Source organism: Rana temporaria, chromosome 5 (assembly GCF_905171775.1).
Source record: "Rana temporaria chromosome 5, aRanTem1.1, whole genome shotgun sequence".
Lineage (NCBI taxonomy): Eukaryota > Metazoa > Chordata > Amphibia > Anura > Ranidae > Rana > Rana temporaria.
This window is the reverse complement of record NC_053493.1, coordinates 400,846,478-400,863,648: the sequence shown is the minus strand read 5'-3', so window position 1 is coordinate 400,863,648 and position 17,171 is coordinate 400,846,478. Positions and strand designations below refer to the sequence as shown.

Sequence of the window (17,171 nt, the reverse complement as noted above, 5' to 3'; positions counted from 1 at the left end):
CCCACATTTTACTCAGTTCACATTATGGCTTTTTAAGGACTACTATAATGATCCCATGAGCGCTACCATGCTATAATGATCACAGGCTGTGTGGAGGGGGAAAGTGGTGTATATTTACTAAGGATGCTGTGGAGAACCACATCAGTTGATACTTGAGGTGAAGGGAGGCAGATGCGCTTAGGACCAAGCAGAAGCACATTCCCTTCCATGGCACCATGAAGTTCCCAATTTTGTTAATACGGCACTGCGTTCCAAGTGTCTGTTATGGTAAGAACATTTGAAGTTATGAATGGGTTTTTAGTGGGTCAATGGGCGGTTAATACTAGGGGTGCTATCAGTAATTTTACACTGCACTGCTGCTTTTAGTGGTGCTTATGCTAAATTCCTCCTAGCCGCTGGTCCCCACCTGTCTGTCCTTTGTTTTCCTTGTGTTCTCCTCCTCATGTTTATCCCTTGATTTCCTCATGTTCTCCTCCTCATGTTTTTCCCTTGCATTCCTCATGTTCTCCTCTTTCTGTCCTTCCTTTGTTTTTCTAATGCGGTCTACCTTTTGTTCTTCCCTTGTTTTCCTTATGTTTTCCTCCTCCTGTATCTCCTTTGTTTTCCTCATGTTCTTCTACTCCTGTCCTTCACTTGGTTTGCTTATAGTCTCCTTCTAATTTATGTTCACTGTATTCTTCATGTTCTCTACCTCTTGGCTTTCCCTTGTTTTCTTTATGTTCTCTACCTCTTGTTCCTCCCTTGTTTTCCTCTTTCTGCATTTCCCTTGTTTTCCTCATGTTCTTCTCCTCCTGTCCTTCATTGGTTTTCCTCATGTTCTCCTCCTGCCCTTTCCTTGTTTTCATCATGTTCCCTCCTCCTGTCCTTCCCTTGTTTTCCTCATGTTCTCCTCTTTATGTCATTCCAATGTTTTCCCATGTTTTCCTATTACTGCTCCTGTTCTTTCCTTGTTCCTTACCCTGCGTTTGTATTTCCATTGCTTTCCTCATGCTCTTCTTCTCCTGCCCTCTCTTGTCTACCTCATGTTCTCCTCCTCCTGTCCTGCCCTGATTTTTCCCCTGTTCTCCTCCTTCTGTCATTCCCTTATTTTTCCCATGTTCTTCCCTTATTTTCCTCATGGTTACATAGTTAGTCTGGTTGAAAAAAAGACACAAGTCCATCTAGTTCAACCAATAATGTTCTCATATTACTCCTTCTGTTCTTCCCTTGTTTTCCCTTATGTTCTCCTCCTCCTGCCCTTCCCTTATTTTCCTTGTGATCTCCTCCTCCGGTCCTTCCCTTATTTTCCTCATGTTCTCCTCCTCCTGTCCTTTCCTTGTTTTCCTTATGTTCTCCTCCTCCTGTCCTTTCCTTGTTTTCCTCATGTTCTCCCCCTCCTGTCCTTCTCTTGTTTTCTTAATGTTCTCCTTATCCTGTCCTTTCCTTGTTTTCCTCATGTTCTCCTCCTGTCCTTCCCTTGTTTTCTTCATGTTCTCCCCCTCGTGTCCTTCCCTTGTTTTCTTAATGTTCTCCTTATCCTGTCCTTTCCTTGTTTTCCTAATGTTATCCTCCTCCTGTCCTTCCCTTGTTTTCTTCATGTTCTCCCCCTCCTGTCCTTCCCTTGTTTTCTTAATGTTCTCCTTATCCTGTCCTTTCCTTGTTTTCCTAATGTTATCCTCCTCCTGTCCTTCCCTTGTTTTCCTCATGTTCTCCTCCTCCTCGTGTCCTTCCCTTGTTTTCTTAATGTTCTCCTTATCCTGTCCTTTCCTTGTTTTCCTAATGTTATCCTCCTCCTGTCCTTCCCTTGTTTTCTTCATGTTCTCCCCCTCCTGTCCTTCCCTTGTTTTCTTAATGTTCTCCTTATCCTGTCCTTTCCTTGTTTTCCTAATGTTATCCTCCTCCTGTCCTTCCCTTGTTTTCCTCATGTTCTCCTCCTCCTCTTGTCCTTCCCTTGTTTTCCTCATGTTATCCTCCTCCTGTCCTTCACTCGTTTTCCTCATGTTATCCTCCTCCTGTCCTTCCCTTGTTTTCCTCATGTTATCCTCCTCCTGTCCTTCCCTTGTTTTCCTCATGTTCTCCTCCTTCTGTGCTTTCCTTGTTTTCCTCATGTTATACTCCTCCTGTTTTCCCCTGTTTTTCTCATGTTATCCTCCTCCTGTCCTTCCCTTGTTTTCCTCATGTTCTCCTCCTCCTGTCCTTCCCTTGTTTTCCTAATGTGATCCTCCTCCTGTCCTACCTTTGTTTTTCTCATGTTATCCTCCTCCTGTCCTTCCCTTGTTTTCCTCATGTTCTCCTCCTCCTGTCCTTCCCTTGTTTTCCTCATGTTCTCCTCATCCTGTGCTTTCCTTGTTTTCCTCATGTTCTCCTCATCCTGTGCTTTCCTTGTTTTCCTCATGTTCTCCTCCTCCTGTCCTTCCCTTGTTTTCCTCATGTTATACTCCTCCTGTTTTCCTCTGTTTTTCTCATATTATCCTCCTCCTGTCCTTCCCTTGTTTTCCTCATGTTCTCCTCATCCTGTCCTTCACTTGTTTTTCTCATGTTCTCCTCATCCTGTGCTTTCCTTGTTTTCCTCATGTTCCCCTCATCATTTCCTTTCCTTGTTTTCCTTATGTTCTCCTCTGTTCCACCAGACATCATAATAATTCAGCCATTTGTCATTCTTAGAGAAAAATCTGCATCTTCTCACCAGTTCCTTGATAAAACTGCATAGGGTTCCAGTTTCCAAGACCATCACACTGAGGGATATACGGAGCATAGGACAGCTGCAGAGTCTCTCTGCTACCAAATCTGCTTTCCTGGAAGAACTTCAAGGCTGCATAATAGGCAAGACAGACTGAGTTACAATATTGACCACTGGTGTGCTTTACAAAAAGTTTCAGGTCATGCCAATTTTGGTTCTCCACCTCCTACACATATGCTGGGCTTCCACAGATTTAGTATTTTGTGCTTTTTAAAAATACAAGCCTCTTTAAAAACATATTTTTGTTTTATGTCTCATCTGTCTCATCTGTTAATCATTTCCCGCTCTTCTACAAAAAGTGATTTAATCTCTGTTTGTATCCTCTTGCGAGTCATGTGAGTGCACAAAGCATGTGTATTAGTGTCCGCATCTTTTTTTTATTATTATTTTTTATTTGAAGATTGTTCTTCTTAACACTTTGCTAAAACTTTGGACTGGGAAGAAAAGAAACACCCCCAAAAGCTTGTCCTGAAAGTTTAAAGGAGAAGTATGGCCAAAGTTTATTTGGCCCTACTTCTACTATGGATCACAGGAGTGCACATCTTTCTGCACTCCTGTTTTCAGTCAACAACGGGCTAAAGCCCGCTGTCGGCTGACATCACTCAGCAAGTCTAGGCGCTGGATTGGTCCTGACTTTGCTACACTTTGCATAGGGTAACTACCCCTCCTGTCCACCTATTGTTATGACCCTATGTGTGTGTGCTCTGTCATTGTGTGTGCACACTGTCCTGTGTATGCTCTGTGCTGTGTATTTTGTGTTCTGTGTGTGCATGTAGGATATGTATGCGCCCTCTACTGTGTGTGCTCTGTGAGCACCCTTACCTCCCCCTGCAACCCCCTACCCTTCATTTTATATGGACTCCAATGGGAGCAAAGGAAGTGACATCCTCTCAACCTTGATAAATACTAATAAATAAGGTATATTATAGTCCTTGTATGCCCCAACTTTTTATAGCACTGTAGAGGAAATGTACAGTATATACATCTAAGTTAATATGACCCTCTACATACTTGAGTATGCCGCAAGCTGTATAGCGTACATGTCCTTCCTCAAGAAACTTTCAGACAGTGCGATCACAGATTTGTATTCCTCTGTATACATTAGATCTCTTCCTGACAGCTGTATACCGTTGGCCAGCAAGAAACTGAGTCCCAGGGGGAGATGGGTGACATTGGAAGCACCAATAATTTTCTGTGCCTCCTCCACAAACTGCTGGGACTTCATTCTGGCCAGATCACACGTTCTGGGACCTGCAGAGACACAAAACTTATATCAGGGACATGTAAGGCTGTAGAGGAGTTCATACATCAGCCCCTGGGAACTGTACACCACATTTTACTTTATGTAATATAAATAAATTATAACTAAGGAAAGGTAAACCCTCCCTCACCCTATACAAAATAAAAACAAATTGGGCTTTAGCTCTACTTACAATATATCGCTTTTTATATATTTTTTTCTATATATGATATTTAGGACTAAAAGTTAACATTTTATATAATGTATTTATTGGGTTGTAATGGAGCAGCTGGCAGATAATAAAAAACAATCCTCTACTTACATTTTGGGACCTTCTTTGACACATTTTCCATTCCTGGAATTTTCTGCCCATCAAGATCAACACACCAACAGCTACGTTGCTCAATGTGGCCAAGTGGTGAAGAGAAATCACTGTACGAACCTGGATAGTTACTCAAACTACCTGTCAACAATCTCCAAAAAATATAAGGGTTGAACAGTAAATTATCTGATGGCACTGTGGTTAGATTCCCAGATAGAACATCTTCTGGAAGGTCACTGAAACGGATGTATTGGGAGAGCACAGGAAACACATTCTGGTGTCCCTGGTCATACAGTTTTTGGAGAAAGTTGGAAAATCTCTGCAATGTTGACTCTTTATATGTTAGCAGTACGCTTAGAGTTTCAAGTGAAGAGATGTTTGCATTCAGTGTTTTCCATCTCTCATAGAACTCAAAGGCTTGTTCAGTGGGACCACTACACTGCACATTGCTCCATTCACCATTAAGGGTACACTGGGGAATGTAAACTTTGGACAACTCAGGAAGTTCCTCAGGACCAGATAAGAGGATGTTAGCTGTTTGAACAAAGGCATTGCTGGCAGCCATCTGACAATAACTCGGGCCTGAAAAAGGACAAGAAAAACAGTCATAACTATATTCACGGTAATACCTCCCAAAACATCCAACTTTTAAACACTCTGTTCATTTCCTCTACATTTTAGCTTTAGAAATTAGTTTGGGTGTCTCTGAACTCATCCCTAACCCAAACTCCAAACTCTAGCTTTTGCTTCCATGAGCTACAGGATGGGGAATGACAGGGCCTCACAGAGTCTGGGTTAAAGATGAGTTCCAAGGTTGCCCAAGCTCATATCTATTAACCCTTTGGTAGGTGTTATATATAGATTGGTATAGATATAGATATTTATAGGGACACTAAAAAAAGCTGTTTTAATGGACCTTTTAGCAAAATTGCATTTTGCCTAGCTTACACCATCCCCACATGCAAAATGATTTCTTTAAAAGTCAAACACAAATACTTCAAAAGATGTAATGTACTCTCAGCTATCCCTGACTTCTGGTGATTTAGCCTAGGTGCAAGTCACATAAGTTTACCCTTCCTATAGCCTCCTGGGTAATCTTGGTCACTCACAATACCCAGGAGGCTGTAACTCATCCAGTGTCAAAATACTGTGGGTATGTGCTCCTGCATTTAAACAAATGAAAGCTGGCCATAGATTAATCGAAATATGGCCAGTTCAAACGGGACCAGCTGAATTTCAATCCATATTTGGCTGCCCTGATTCAACAGAAGTCGAACGTTAGATTGACTTCTTTCGAATGGAGATGTTGGAAAATTTTGGTTGATCAGTAGCTGCGGCCAGTTGGTTTGAGAGGAATCTAGATGTTTTTTTTTTCAGCCTAATACCCCCCAAATACCCAACCAAAAAAAGAATCATCTATAGCCAGCTTTAGACAACACAACATCTCCTATTGTATTAATGGGATCCGGTGGTGTGTCTTTAGAAATAGTTGGCTCTTGATGATGATTTAAACCAAGATGGCCACACAGAAAAAAAAGTAGTGGCTGGAGAATAGGAGGCGGGGCAGGAGAACCAAATACAGGAAAGTTACCAGCAAGTAAAGTGCAAGGCTCTCTTTAGGTATTCTTATCTGCATTGGTTATATTGGTTATATTCTTTTTTGATGCCATAACCTAATCCATTTAGGTCACGATTGTCTAGTAGAAGTATATTAAAATCAAGAAAACTCGCTGAATATTCATAAAAAAAAAGATTGTAATGTTCGAGGATTATCTGGTATAGCTAACCCAGGTTATCTATAATGCAAGGTGCCATGTTTCTTCACTGTTTGCATTTGGTTACAATTTATTAACTCTACATTATTCTAAGACAAATTAAAACTTACATTGAACATTTTCTCCAAACAGTTTCTGAGTTCCTGGAATATTCCTGCCCTCTAAATCGACACAAAAGCAGTGTTTGCCGGTACATTGCGCCGCTCTATAGTTCCCGTTCTGGTCGCAGGCTGGAATGAACAAATCAGATCCAGCAGGCTGACTTTTCCTTAGGAGTATTTTACTCTCTCTTTCCTTCTCACATTTTAATGGACATTTTGGTTTCTTGTCCATTGTTCTCGATCCTGGAATTTCCCGTCCTTTTTCATCTACACACCAACACTCAGACTGATCACACTGAATTTCTTCATATTTGCCCTCTTTTGTACAAGTTGGAACAAGAGCCTCCTTGCCTTTTCTGCAGTCTTTAGAAGCCATAATTATCTTCACGGCCTCAGAAATATCCTCAGCAATACTTGGTGGCATGGAAGCGATGTCTCGGAGTAAGGCTGCAAATTCTTTACGTTCTAAGACGGATGAAAAGAACCCAACTCGTTTCTGGTTTTCCTGTAAATTTACAGTGCGACCAAAACTAGCCAGAATAGGTTGGTGAAGGTCGAAGACAGGTTTTGAAATGTTGGCATCACGACTCAAATAAGAATCTTCTTCAGAAGAGAATAACTTAGCAAGCTCTTTAAAGTTCCCTCCACTGTACAATCCTGTTAGACCAATCTGCTGGAAAAAATCACTAAAACTGAATTTGTTTTTTGCACCAATTGCTCCTGTAAAGTTGAATGAACCCAAGTTCTTGAGATATTTTCCACCAAACAGATTCTGTTGAAATCTTATAGGGTTAAAAGTAAATTTCAGAGCAAGCTGGATCTGTTCCTTGGATTCAAAAATTCCCTTAATCATTTCAACAATGAAACTCTCGAGAGGACGTCCCACACTTGTTGCCAGTTCAAACAGTAGTCCTGAATCTGAGAAGGTTTCCACTATGTAGGATGGGCAATAATTAAAGCCTATCTTGGTTCCCAACTCTTCCCCTTGTGTCAAGAACAAACTTTGTTGAACAAAGTGACCTGTTGGTCCGTAGAATAGAGTAGAAAGAGCTTGTCTTCTTTTTACAGGGCAGTCCTGGTAGATATCTGTAGAAGTGAACAAAGACAAATACAAATTAAGGTACACATTGAGGCCCAGATTCACGTAGGAGAGCGCATCTTTGTGCGGGCGTAACGTATCCTATTTACGTTACACCTCCGCAACTTTGACAGGCAAGTGCAATTTTCTCAAAGCAAAGTTGCGGCGGCGTAGCGTAAATAGGCCGGCGTAAGCCCGCCTAATTCAAATGTGGAACATGTGGGCGTGTATTATGTTAATTTCTTGTGACCCCACGTAAATGACGCTTTTTACGTGGAAGTATCCCAGTGCGCATGCTCCAAATTAACCCGCAAAAAGCCAATGCTTTCGACGTGAACGTAAATGACGCACAGCCCTATTCGCGAACGACTTACGCAAACGACGTAATCAACGGAAAATTTGACGCTGTTCCGACGTCCATACCTAACATTGGTACGCCTCATCTATGCCTCATAGAGCAGGAATAACTTTACGCCGGAAAAAGCCTTACGTAAACGGCGTATCTGTACTGCGACGGCCGGGCGTACGTTCGTGAATAGGCGTATCTAGCTGATTTACATATTTCTAGGCGTAAATCAGCGTACACGCCCCTAGCGGCCAGCGTAAATAGGCAGTTAAGGTACGACGGCGTAGGAGACTTACGCTGGTCGTATCTTATACAAATTCTGGCGTATCTGATTCTTTGAATCAGGCGCCAAGATACAACGCCTCACACTCAGAGATACGACGGCGTATCTGGAGATACGCCGTCGTATCTCCTACGTGAATCTGGGCCTGAATTTCTAAATCACTTAACAGGCCTGAAAAATTAGGGAATATTAAAGTGAAGTGTTGATGATAGCTCAAATTAGATTTCAATAGTGATTTTTTTCTACTGTAGTTCGGAAAAGGAATTGAAGTGTCTAACCAGATTCTCTTCTCCATTTTTCCTGTCACAGGTTCTCATAAACAACTCAATAAATCAACAAGAACAAGTGCAAACCAATTATTTCCTTGTAAATAAAGAACTTTAAAGTTTTTTTCCAGTCTGATGTTTCTATATGGGTCAATGGCCTGGGCACCCTGGTTGAAAAAGGCTGCTCTAGGGACCAGTAACTCACTGTGACGAACCATTCTATAACCTCCTTTCCTCCCTTTCCATCAACACTGTGCCTGCACTCCCCTTCTCCGCACCATGCCCCAACCACTATGCATTAATGCAAACCCCTGCCCCATCCCTCTACCCATGTACCACACCCATAAACCAACCCCCACTGTCACTGCTGCACCTGACACCCATTCTCTGCCCCCTCTCTCATTACTTCTATGACACGTCACCATTTCACCTGACACTGCACTAATGCCTGCCTCTGCGCTCACTACCGCTGCACCAGTGTGCAGTTTTGTGCTTTCTGCCACTTCAGTGATTGGTCCTTTTGTATTCAGTCCCTTTAATGAATGGGCAAACTTTGGCTGGTGAGGCCCCGTACACACGGTCGGACAAAACCGATGAGAATGGACCGAGGTTCAGTTTCATCGGTCCAAACCGACCGTGTGTATAGCCCATCGGTCTGTTTTCCTTCGGTCCAAAATTTTAAAACATGCTTCAAAACCGAACCGATGGACCGCTGCCCGATCGGTCCAAACCGATGGTTAGTACAGAAAAGCATCGGTTCAAAACCCGCGCATGCTCAGAATCAAGTCGACGCATGCTTGGAAGCATTGAACTTTGTTTTATTCAGCACGTCGTGTGTTTGACGTCAACGCGTTCTGACCCGATCGGTTTTTGGAACGATGGTGTGTACGCACATCAGACCATCAGGCCACTTCAGCGGTGAACCGATGAAAACGGTCTGTCGGACCATGCTCATCGGTTTGGAACGACCGTGTGTACTGGGCCTAAGAGTACTAAGTACTTCACTGGTTTCAATTAACTTTCTTTGCAGTAAATAAACATGAGCAGCTGTTAGTTGTCCTTAACCAACAATGAAATAGTAAATGTACACATCCTATTACATTTGGATTCCTTACCACATTGTAGAGGCTTTCCCACCACTCGAGATCCATAGATCTCCCGTCCTGTGAGGTCCACACACCAACACAGTCCATTAGCCTGGCACTGGGTGGGCACAAAGTCACCATTTTCATCACAAGTTGGCACATATATATCCCCCATTTGGGATGCAGTAAACCTCTGGATCTCACATGCTGAAGGACCTGTGAAGAAGACCAATGGACCCAGAAAAAGTGATTAGTAGCATTCCTACTTAAGTAATTATAGACAGGTATGAAAACTTTGGAGGGTAAATTGCTGATAAAAACTTGTAAAGGCTGTGTGACGACTCACCTGGCACAGAGGCTTTTGGAGGGGACTGAATGCTAGCCTCTTGCCTACCGATTATGGGCCTTGGCATTTGAGGGGAACGGTGCTCTTTGTGAGCTGTATGCCTGGAGACCCCTGAGGTGGTGTTACTTTGGATTCAGGTCCATGTCCCCCCAAGACACACAGACTCTGGGAACCCTGTATATGCCATATTAGAAATAGTGACTGATTCATAATGTTGGGACACATACTGTTAGAAGATGCGGATGTCATCAACTCCAGCTACCTGTCTGTCTGTTGTCTGCTATAATGTAAATAAGTCTAGTATGGTTTCCAAGAGTCTTTCACCCATTGTTGGTTGTGCTAATTGACCCTGCAATTGTATGAAGTAGTTCTGGGTTGATATGTATGGTAATGTGTATTGTAGTTAGGGAGTCACATCAGCTGCTTTAAGGGATTAGTTATTAGCTCATGTTAATTTATGTTTCTGGTTACAGGTGTATTGTTAGAGTAATATGAGTAGGAGGGGGGAACCTCCTCTTTAATTGTATATAAAGCCTCGTAAACACGCTCGGTTTTCTCGGCAAGAACCAGCAAGAAAACTGCTGGCAGAGCTTTCTTGCCGAGTAAACCGAGCGTGTGTACGAGGCTTTCAGGTTTCTCATCTGGCCAGAATCGCGACGAGAAAAATATAGAGATCCTGCTCTCTATTTTCTCGTTGGAATTCTTGTCGGCCTGTTTCCCGACGAGAAACCCGAGCATCTGTATACTTACCTGTCGCTGTGGAAAACCTGCGCATGCTCGAAATTACTTTGACGCATGCGCGGTAGCTTCCACGGCATAGGTAGGGTGACGCAAGATGGCAGCAACGGCATCAAATGTGATGAGTGCATGCTCGTCGTACTGATGACGTCACTGCGTTCTTGCCTTTCAAAAGAAGCACAGTTCTTTTGAAAGGCCTGTGTGTACACTCGGGCGGCAAGAGATTCTTGCCAAGAATCTCGTCAGGAAAAACAACGTTTTTTCCTGACGAGATTCTGGCCCGTGTGTACGAGGCCTAAGACTTGTATTCTTGTTCTAATAAACAGTCCACGTTCAGCAATCAAACTAGTATTGCCTTGTTTGTAGTTGTCAGCGGTTGGAATATCTGATATATATATATTTAGACTGAGAGGAAGTGGTATATGACTAAAGCCCTCAACGAAGTGTGGGACGTTTCGTTACAGGCTGTAAATGGCTGCTGTTACCCCTCACCTTCACCTTTTTACTTTGGTATTCCGAGTGCAGAAGGGCTGGTACATTCATTAGATTGTATTACTATTTGTATCCCCAAAGGGAAGGTTTACCTCAACTATCTTTCTATCTAAGGAAAGCAAAGGAAACCTTTCAAAGTTTCCTGTCATTGGTCTTGGTGTACACCCAACTGTTCTTGTCGCTTGGGAGCTGCAATAAAGGATATCTTCCTTCCTATCTTCTGTAAACTACCAATTTCCCTGCTCCCATGTAGAAGAAGAGATACGGATATGTTTGGAGTGCATATCAGAAGTGCCTGGGGCAGTATTCCATCCACTGACTACTACAATGGGACATACTTCCTGCTACTGACACCAAGAATACGGCACTATTCCTCATAGGGATACAAATGATGGGCACTATACATAAAGAATGTGGCACTATTCCTCCCAGGGATACCTATGATGGGCACTATTATTCCCAGTGACAACAATGATGGTGCATTATTCCTCCCAGTGACACCAATGTTAGGGGGGACAATTCCTCAAAAAGACACCAATGATGGGGCACTATTACTCCAAGTGACACCAATGATAGGGGACCATTCCTTCCACTGATACCAATGATGGAACACTATTCCTCCCACTGATACCAATGATGGGACACTATTCCTCCCACTGATTCCAATGATGGGACACTATTCTTCCCACTGATACCAATGATGGGACACTATTCCTACCACTGACACCAATAATGGGGCACTATTCCTTGCACAGACACCAACAATGAGACACACCCCTTAATACCATAGATGGGGTATTATTTAATCCCATTGATGCCAGGACATTTTCCACTCCCACTGACCACAGCCCACAACCCCTTCTCCCTAAAGTCTGAAGGACCGCTGTGCAAACTGGCCTTTTGTTTAGAAAGTTTGGAGCTCCCTGATGTAGACAGTTCACATCCCCTCCTGTGTTTACATTTAACCCATATACTGATCATGGAGGAACACCTGGGCTCTGTGAATTACTAGGCATATTAGCATCACTTTAATTGTATTCAGTACAAAAATCGACTGTATATCACAATTGGCTGGCCAAAGCCACGTGGTTTGAATTTAGCTAAATGGATGGCCTATAGTTTCCTATAGGTCCACTGGGCCAGATTCACAGAGCAAGTACGCCGGCGTATCTACTGATACGCCAGCGTACTTTCAAATTTCCCGCGTTGTATCTTTAGTTTGAATCCTCAAACCAAGATACGACGGCATCTGGGTAAGATCCAACAGGCGTACGGCTTTGTACACCTTCGGATCTTAGATGCAATACTTTGGCGCCCGCTGGGTGGAGTTTGCGTAGTTTTCAGCGTCGGGTATGCAAATGAGCTTTTTCCGACGATCCACGAACGTACGCACGGTCGTCGCATTCTCTTACGTCGTCTCTAGTCCGCTTTATCCGGCGTATAGTTAAAGCTGCTATTTTGCGGCGTATTGATAGACTTGCCATGTTAAAGTATGGCCGTCGTTCCCGCATCGAAATTTGATTATTTTTTTTTGGGTAAGTCGTCCGTGAATAGGGATGGACGTAAGTCACGTCGAAGTTCTAAAAATGACGTCGTTGCGACGTCATTTCGCGCAAAGCACGGCGGGAAATTTCGAAACGGAGCATGCGCAGTTCAATCGGCGCGGGGACGCGCTTCATTTAAATGAATCACGCCCCCTACCCGCCCAATTTGAAATACGATACACTACGCCGCCGTAACTTACGGCGCAAAATCTTCCTGGATTAGACTTAGAGCCAGGTAAGATACGGCGGCGTAGCATATCTCTGATACGCGGCGCAAGTGCAATTCTATGTGAATCTGGCCCACTGTGTTTTGGTGCTTTACAATGGGAATACATGCTTTCTAATATTGTACATAAGGCATGTGCTGTATAAAAGCAATAGATATATGACCACTGGTATTGAAGGCATTGTAAATTCACCCAAAACAACAGTCTTTTCAGTTGTGGATTCTAGAATATTCAACTTGAATACTTACATCTGAACTTGCCAGACGTAATGAGCTGTACTCCCAGAAATCGCCTCTGTAGGATCCGATAGATGGCGGTTTCGGTGAATGTTCGTGAACGGGTGAATGTAGAGAAGACCGTGTCATAGACTTCATCAAGCAGGAGCTCTACTCCTATAATATGGCACAGAAGAATAGATAAGCACATATCATAGATGGAATTCAATACAGCAGGTATTAACTGAGTATTCATCAGTTACACCTCAACTGAGTCTGTGAATTTAATCAGCCTAAAGCTATCCTCTAGATCGGTGGTTCTTGTTATGACCAGGGTCTGGTATATTCTTCCATAGACTTTCATCCCCCAATAGTATACTCACACAATTAAAGTATGGGAATACAAATATGTATTGAAATGCTGGAAGGCTCTGATTGGGGCTAGGTATCACTATGAAGGGATGGGGGTTCTGAAAGGGGTTAGGGGACTCTGTAGCAGACATGTAGGGGATGAGGTTTCTAGAGGGAGCTGGGAGCAACTGTGTGGGATGGGGTCTCTCCAGGAGGCTGGAGCACTATGGGAGACTGTAGGGCCCAACTAGGGGCTTGGGGAAATTGTTAGAGGTTGGGGGCACAAAAGACTAGAGGCTCTGTAGCACATTGGGGGGACAATGCAGGGTGCTGGGTGGCACTGTGGGAGGTTAGGGACACTGTGGATGCTCTCAGGGGATCTGGGGGAACTAAACAAGGTTAAGGTGCACTGTGGGTCACTATATAAGGTTGGGGGGGGCCTGTGGGTCACTATGGGAGGTTGGTGGGCACTGTGGGAGCTGAGGGCTCCCCCAGTGTCTGGGGGCACTGTGGGAGTTTAAGGGGCACTGCAGGCCACTGTGGAAGGTTGGGGGCTCTATGGAAGTGAGGAGGCAGCATGGGAGTGTAGCGGATGGTTGCTACTAGTTACTAACATCCACCATATCACCCTGCTGCCAGACCTCCATCTATCACTCTCAGAGACAACGAACAGTCATTTGCTTTGCTTTGGTTTGTTTATTTGGGGGATATAACTTGGTTGGGGAAAGGGGATATGGATGCCCATAGAACAGATCATTTTGCCATCTTGGTTACTGAATTGGTTAAATGGATAGATTTTTTGAAGAACTGATAGACTGTAATATTCACAGTCACTTCCCCTGCATAACTCCTGCAGGCTGTCACTCCCCCTATGCATCAACTCCCACCAGGGCTGGACTGGGACAAAAATTTGGCCCTGGACTTCATCCAGACTGGCCCACTTTGACAGGTCTCTCCCACAGCGGCCGGACAACTCCTCCCCCCACCCCCCGGCCACCAAAGCCCCCTCTCCCCCTTTACTAGCCACTAGCCGTTTTACTTTATTAGAGTAGAACGGCTGGTACTGGTACTCTTATAGGCAGTACCAGTGGGGAAGCTAGACATTATTTCTCCCGGGGCAAAGAATCAGTTCGGTGCCCCCCCCCCTTATGGGACAAGATTAGGCAAAAGTGAGAAACTCCCAGGCCGCTGTCACTGAAGCCGGCCCACTGAGCCATCGGCCCACCGGGAAACTCCCTGTAGTCCCAATGGCCAGTCCATCCCTGACTCCCACGGACTGTTACTCCCAGGACTTCTCTCCTCCTGCACAAACTTCACTGTGAACTATTAGCCTTATCGCCTCATCATCTTCACTTTACATAAAGGATTACTCTGAATAGTCCTAGATTAAGGTGACCAGATTTTTAAAATGAAATCAGGGGACATATTTTTTTTTTTACTAGTAATGGCGGCAATCAGCGACTCTCTGCCCGTCGCCGCCCGCCTCACAGCCTGTCAAGTCTTACTTTCCAGGCCGTGGCTACTACTGGGTGGGGAGCGGAGGAAGATCACTCCGCCAGGGAAGGCAAGAAGATAGGCAGGCGGCTGGCCGTGATCGAGCCAGGGCAGAAGAACATGCGAGCGGAGCTGAATGGGCATTCACCTGAAACTGAAGAAATATTCCCTCAGCTCCGACCAGCACATGATCATTAAAAAGGGGCAAAGATCATGGAAAAAAATACACCCCCCCCCCCCTAAGCTAGTAGGAGCGGTGGAGCTGAATGGTGTAATTCAGATAATTTTTTTAAATTCTGCACTGACTGCCTTTGAAATTGCCCCAGCCCCTGTTCAAATCCAATCCGGGGACAAAACCGGGGACAGACTTGGTCCGGGGGCAGTGTCCTTAATCCGGGGACTGTCCCCGGAAACCGGGGATGTCTGGTCACCCTATCCTAGATTCTTGTTGACTTGCTGAATTGTTAGTAGGCCAGGGGCCTGCAGTACCCCTTCTTGCGGCCTAGTAGTTTAGCAGCTTACATTGGTTGGTGGACTACTGATCCCAGCTAGCCCAACTTGAAAATCCTGTGTCCGCAGGCCACATCAATTTGACACAAAACCCCACAGTCACTCCTCTGGCCTTGCACCCAGCTCCCCTGGTATGCCTCCTCCAGATATCCACTGTGCCTCACTCACCGACCTTTTCCTGCCCTGAGTCCATGGTGAAGAACTTAACTGGACATGCATTCCAATCACTTTTCCAGCTGCTCTGTTCCAGGACGCCTCTTCCATGACCGTGTAGGGATGAGGCTCCTTCCCAGCTCCCGGGCAGCTCCGCGGAGGCGCGCCCCCCCCCCCCCCCCCCAGATGGGGATGGGCCTCCTGCTGTGATCTAGCACTCCATTCTAGGAGGTTTCTACATACTCAATGTGTTAAATTAAAAAACACTGATGGTTTAAAGTGGTAATAGACCCCAAAGCAAAAATTATATTACAGCTTACCAATCCTTAGATGTGGTGGCTGCATAAGTATTCTTTTTCAGGCTTTATTTACTTTATTTTCACCTGATGATTTGGCCAGTAAAGCTAGATTTACCTTCAACTATAGTGGCCTGTCTGATTGCATACAAATTGAAAGGGCCAGATTCAGGTAGGAGATACAACGGCGTATCTCCAGATACGCTGTCGTATCTCTGAGGCCTTGTACACACGACTGAACATGTCCGCTGAAACTGGTCCGCAGACATGTCCGACCGTGTGTCCGGCCTAGCGGACAGGTTTCCAGCAGACAAAAGTTTCTTAGCATGCTAAGAAACTTGTCCGCTGGAACCATGTCCGTCGGACATGTCCGATGGTTAGTACAACTCATCGGACATGTCCGCTGGTTATGACGTATAACCAGCGGCCCGAAATCCCGCGCATGCGTCAAATTGATTCAACGCATGCGTGGAAGCATTGAACTCGCGTGTTAGAGAACGTCGGTGTCTTATACGTCACTGCGGGGGATTTTGGTCTGATGGTGTGTACACACATCAGACCAAAAGCTCCCAGCAGACATGTCCGATGAAAACGGTCCGCGGACCGTTTTCATCGGACATGTCTGCTCGTGTGTACAAGGCCTCAGTGTGCGGCGTCGTATCTATGCGCCTGATTCTTAGAATCAGTTACGCATAGATTTGACTAAGATCCGACCGGCGTAAGTCTCTTACGCCGTTGTATCTTAGTTGCATATTTACGCTGGACGCTAGGTGGCGCTTCCGTATATTTACGTGTCGAATATGCAAATTAGGTAGATACGCCGATTCAGAAACCTACGTCCGCCCGGCGCATTTTTTTACGTCGTTTAGGTAAGGCTTTTTCCGGCGTAAAGTTACCCCTGCTATATGAGGCACGGCCAATGTTAAGTATGGACGTCGGGGCCGCGTCAAATTTTTCACGTTTTACGTTGTTTGCGTAAGTCGTCCGTGAATGGGGCTGGGCGTAAGTTACGTTCACGTCTTAACCAATGAGCCTTTGCGGCGTTATTTGGAGCATGCACACTGGGATACTTTCACGAAAACAGCGACAATTACGTGGGGTCATGATAGTTTAACATAAAACACGCCCACTACCAGCCAAATTTGAATTAGGCGGGCTTACGCCGTCACATTTACACTACGCCGCCGTAACTTAGGGCGCAAGTTCTTTCTGAATACGGAACTTGCGCCTTAAGTTACGGCGGTGTAGTGAATCTAAAATACGATACGCTCGCCGATAGATACGATAATGTATCTGAATCCGGGCCTTTATTTTCACCTGGTGATTTGGCCAGTAAAGCTAGATTTACCTTCAACTATAGTGGCCTGTCTGATTGCATACAAATTAAAAGTGTTTAGGTTTGACCTTATATTATATGGTTTTGGTGAATCTAAAGGAAAAAAATCTAAAGAAAATTGGATAGTGTGTATCCAGCTTAAGTATATTGTTTTTCAACTGAACAATCTGTTCTGCAGGTGTTGCAGTTAGAGGGATGAGACAAACCATTTACCACTGACAAGTGGTAATGATCAGCTTTTATTTATTTATGTA

General features: G+C 44.6%; 1 protein-coding gene across 1 annotated transcript in view; it reads right to left on the bottom strand.

Moving 5' to 3' along the window:
* The window catches only part of TG (thyroglobulin), a 426,102-nt gene that overhangs the window by 366,844 nt on the left and 42,087 nt on the right, over window positions 1–17,171 (bottom strand). Inside the window, exons 7-12 of the mRNA XM_040354673.1 lie at window positions 12,811–12,954; window positions 9,246–9,431; window positions 6,167–7,243; window positions 4,282–4,863; window positions 3,731–3,970; window positions 2,666–2,791 (exon numbers count right to left, since the gene is read on the bottom strand). Coding sequence (XP_040210607.1) covers window positions 2,666–2,791; window positions 3,731–3,970; window positions 4,282–4,863; window positions 6,167–7,243; window positions 9,246–9,431; window positions 12,811–12,954 — 2,355 coding nt within the window. The remainder of the gene's footprint in view (window positions 1–2,665; window positions 2,792–3,730; window positions 3,971–4,281; window positions 4,864–6,166; window positions 7,244–9,245; window positions 9,432–12,810; window positions 12,955–17,171) is intronic.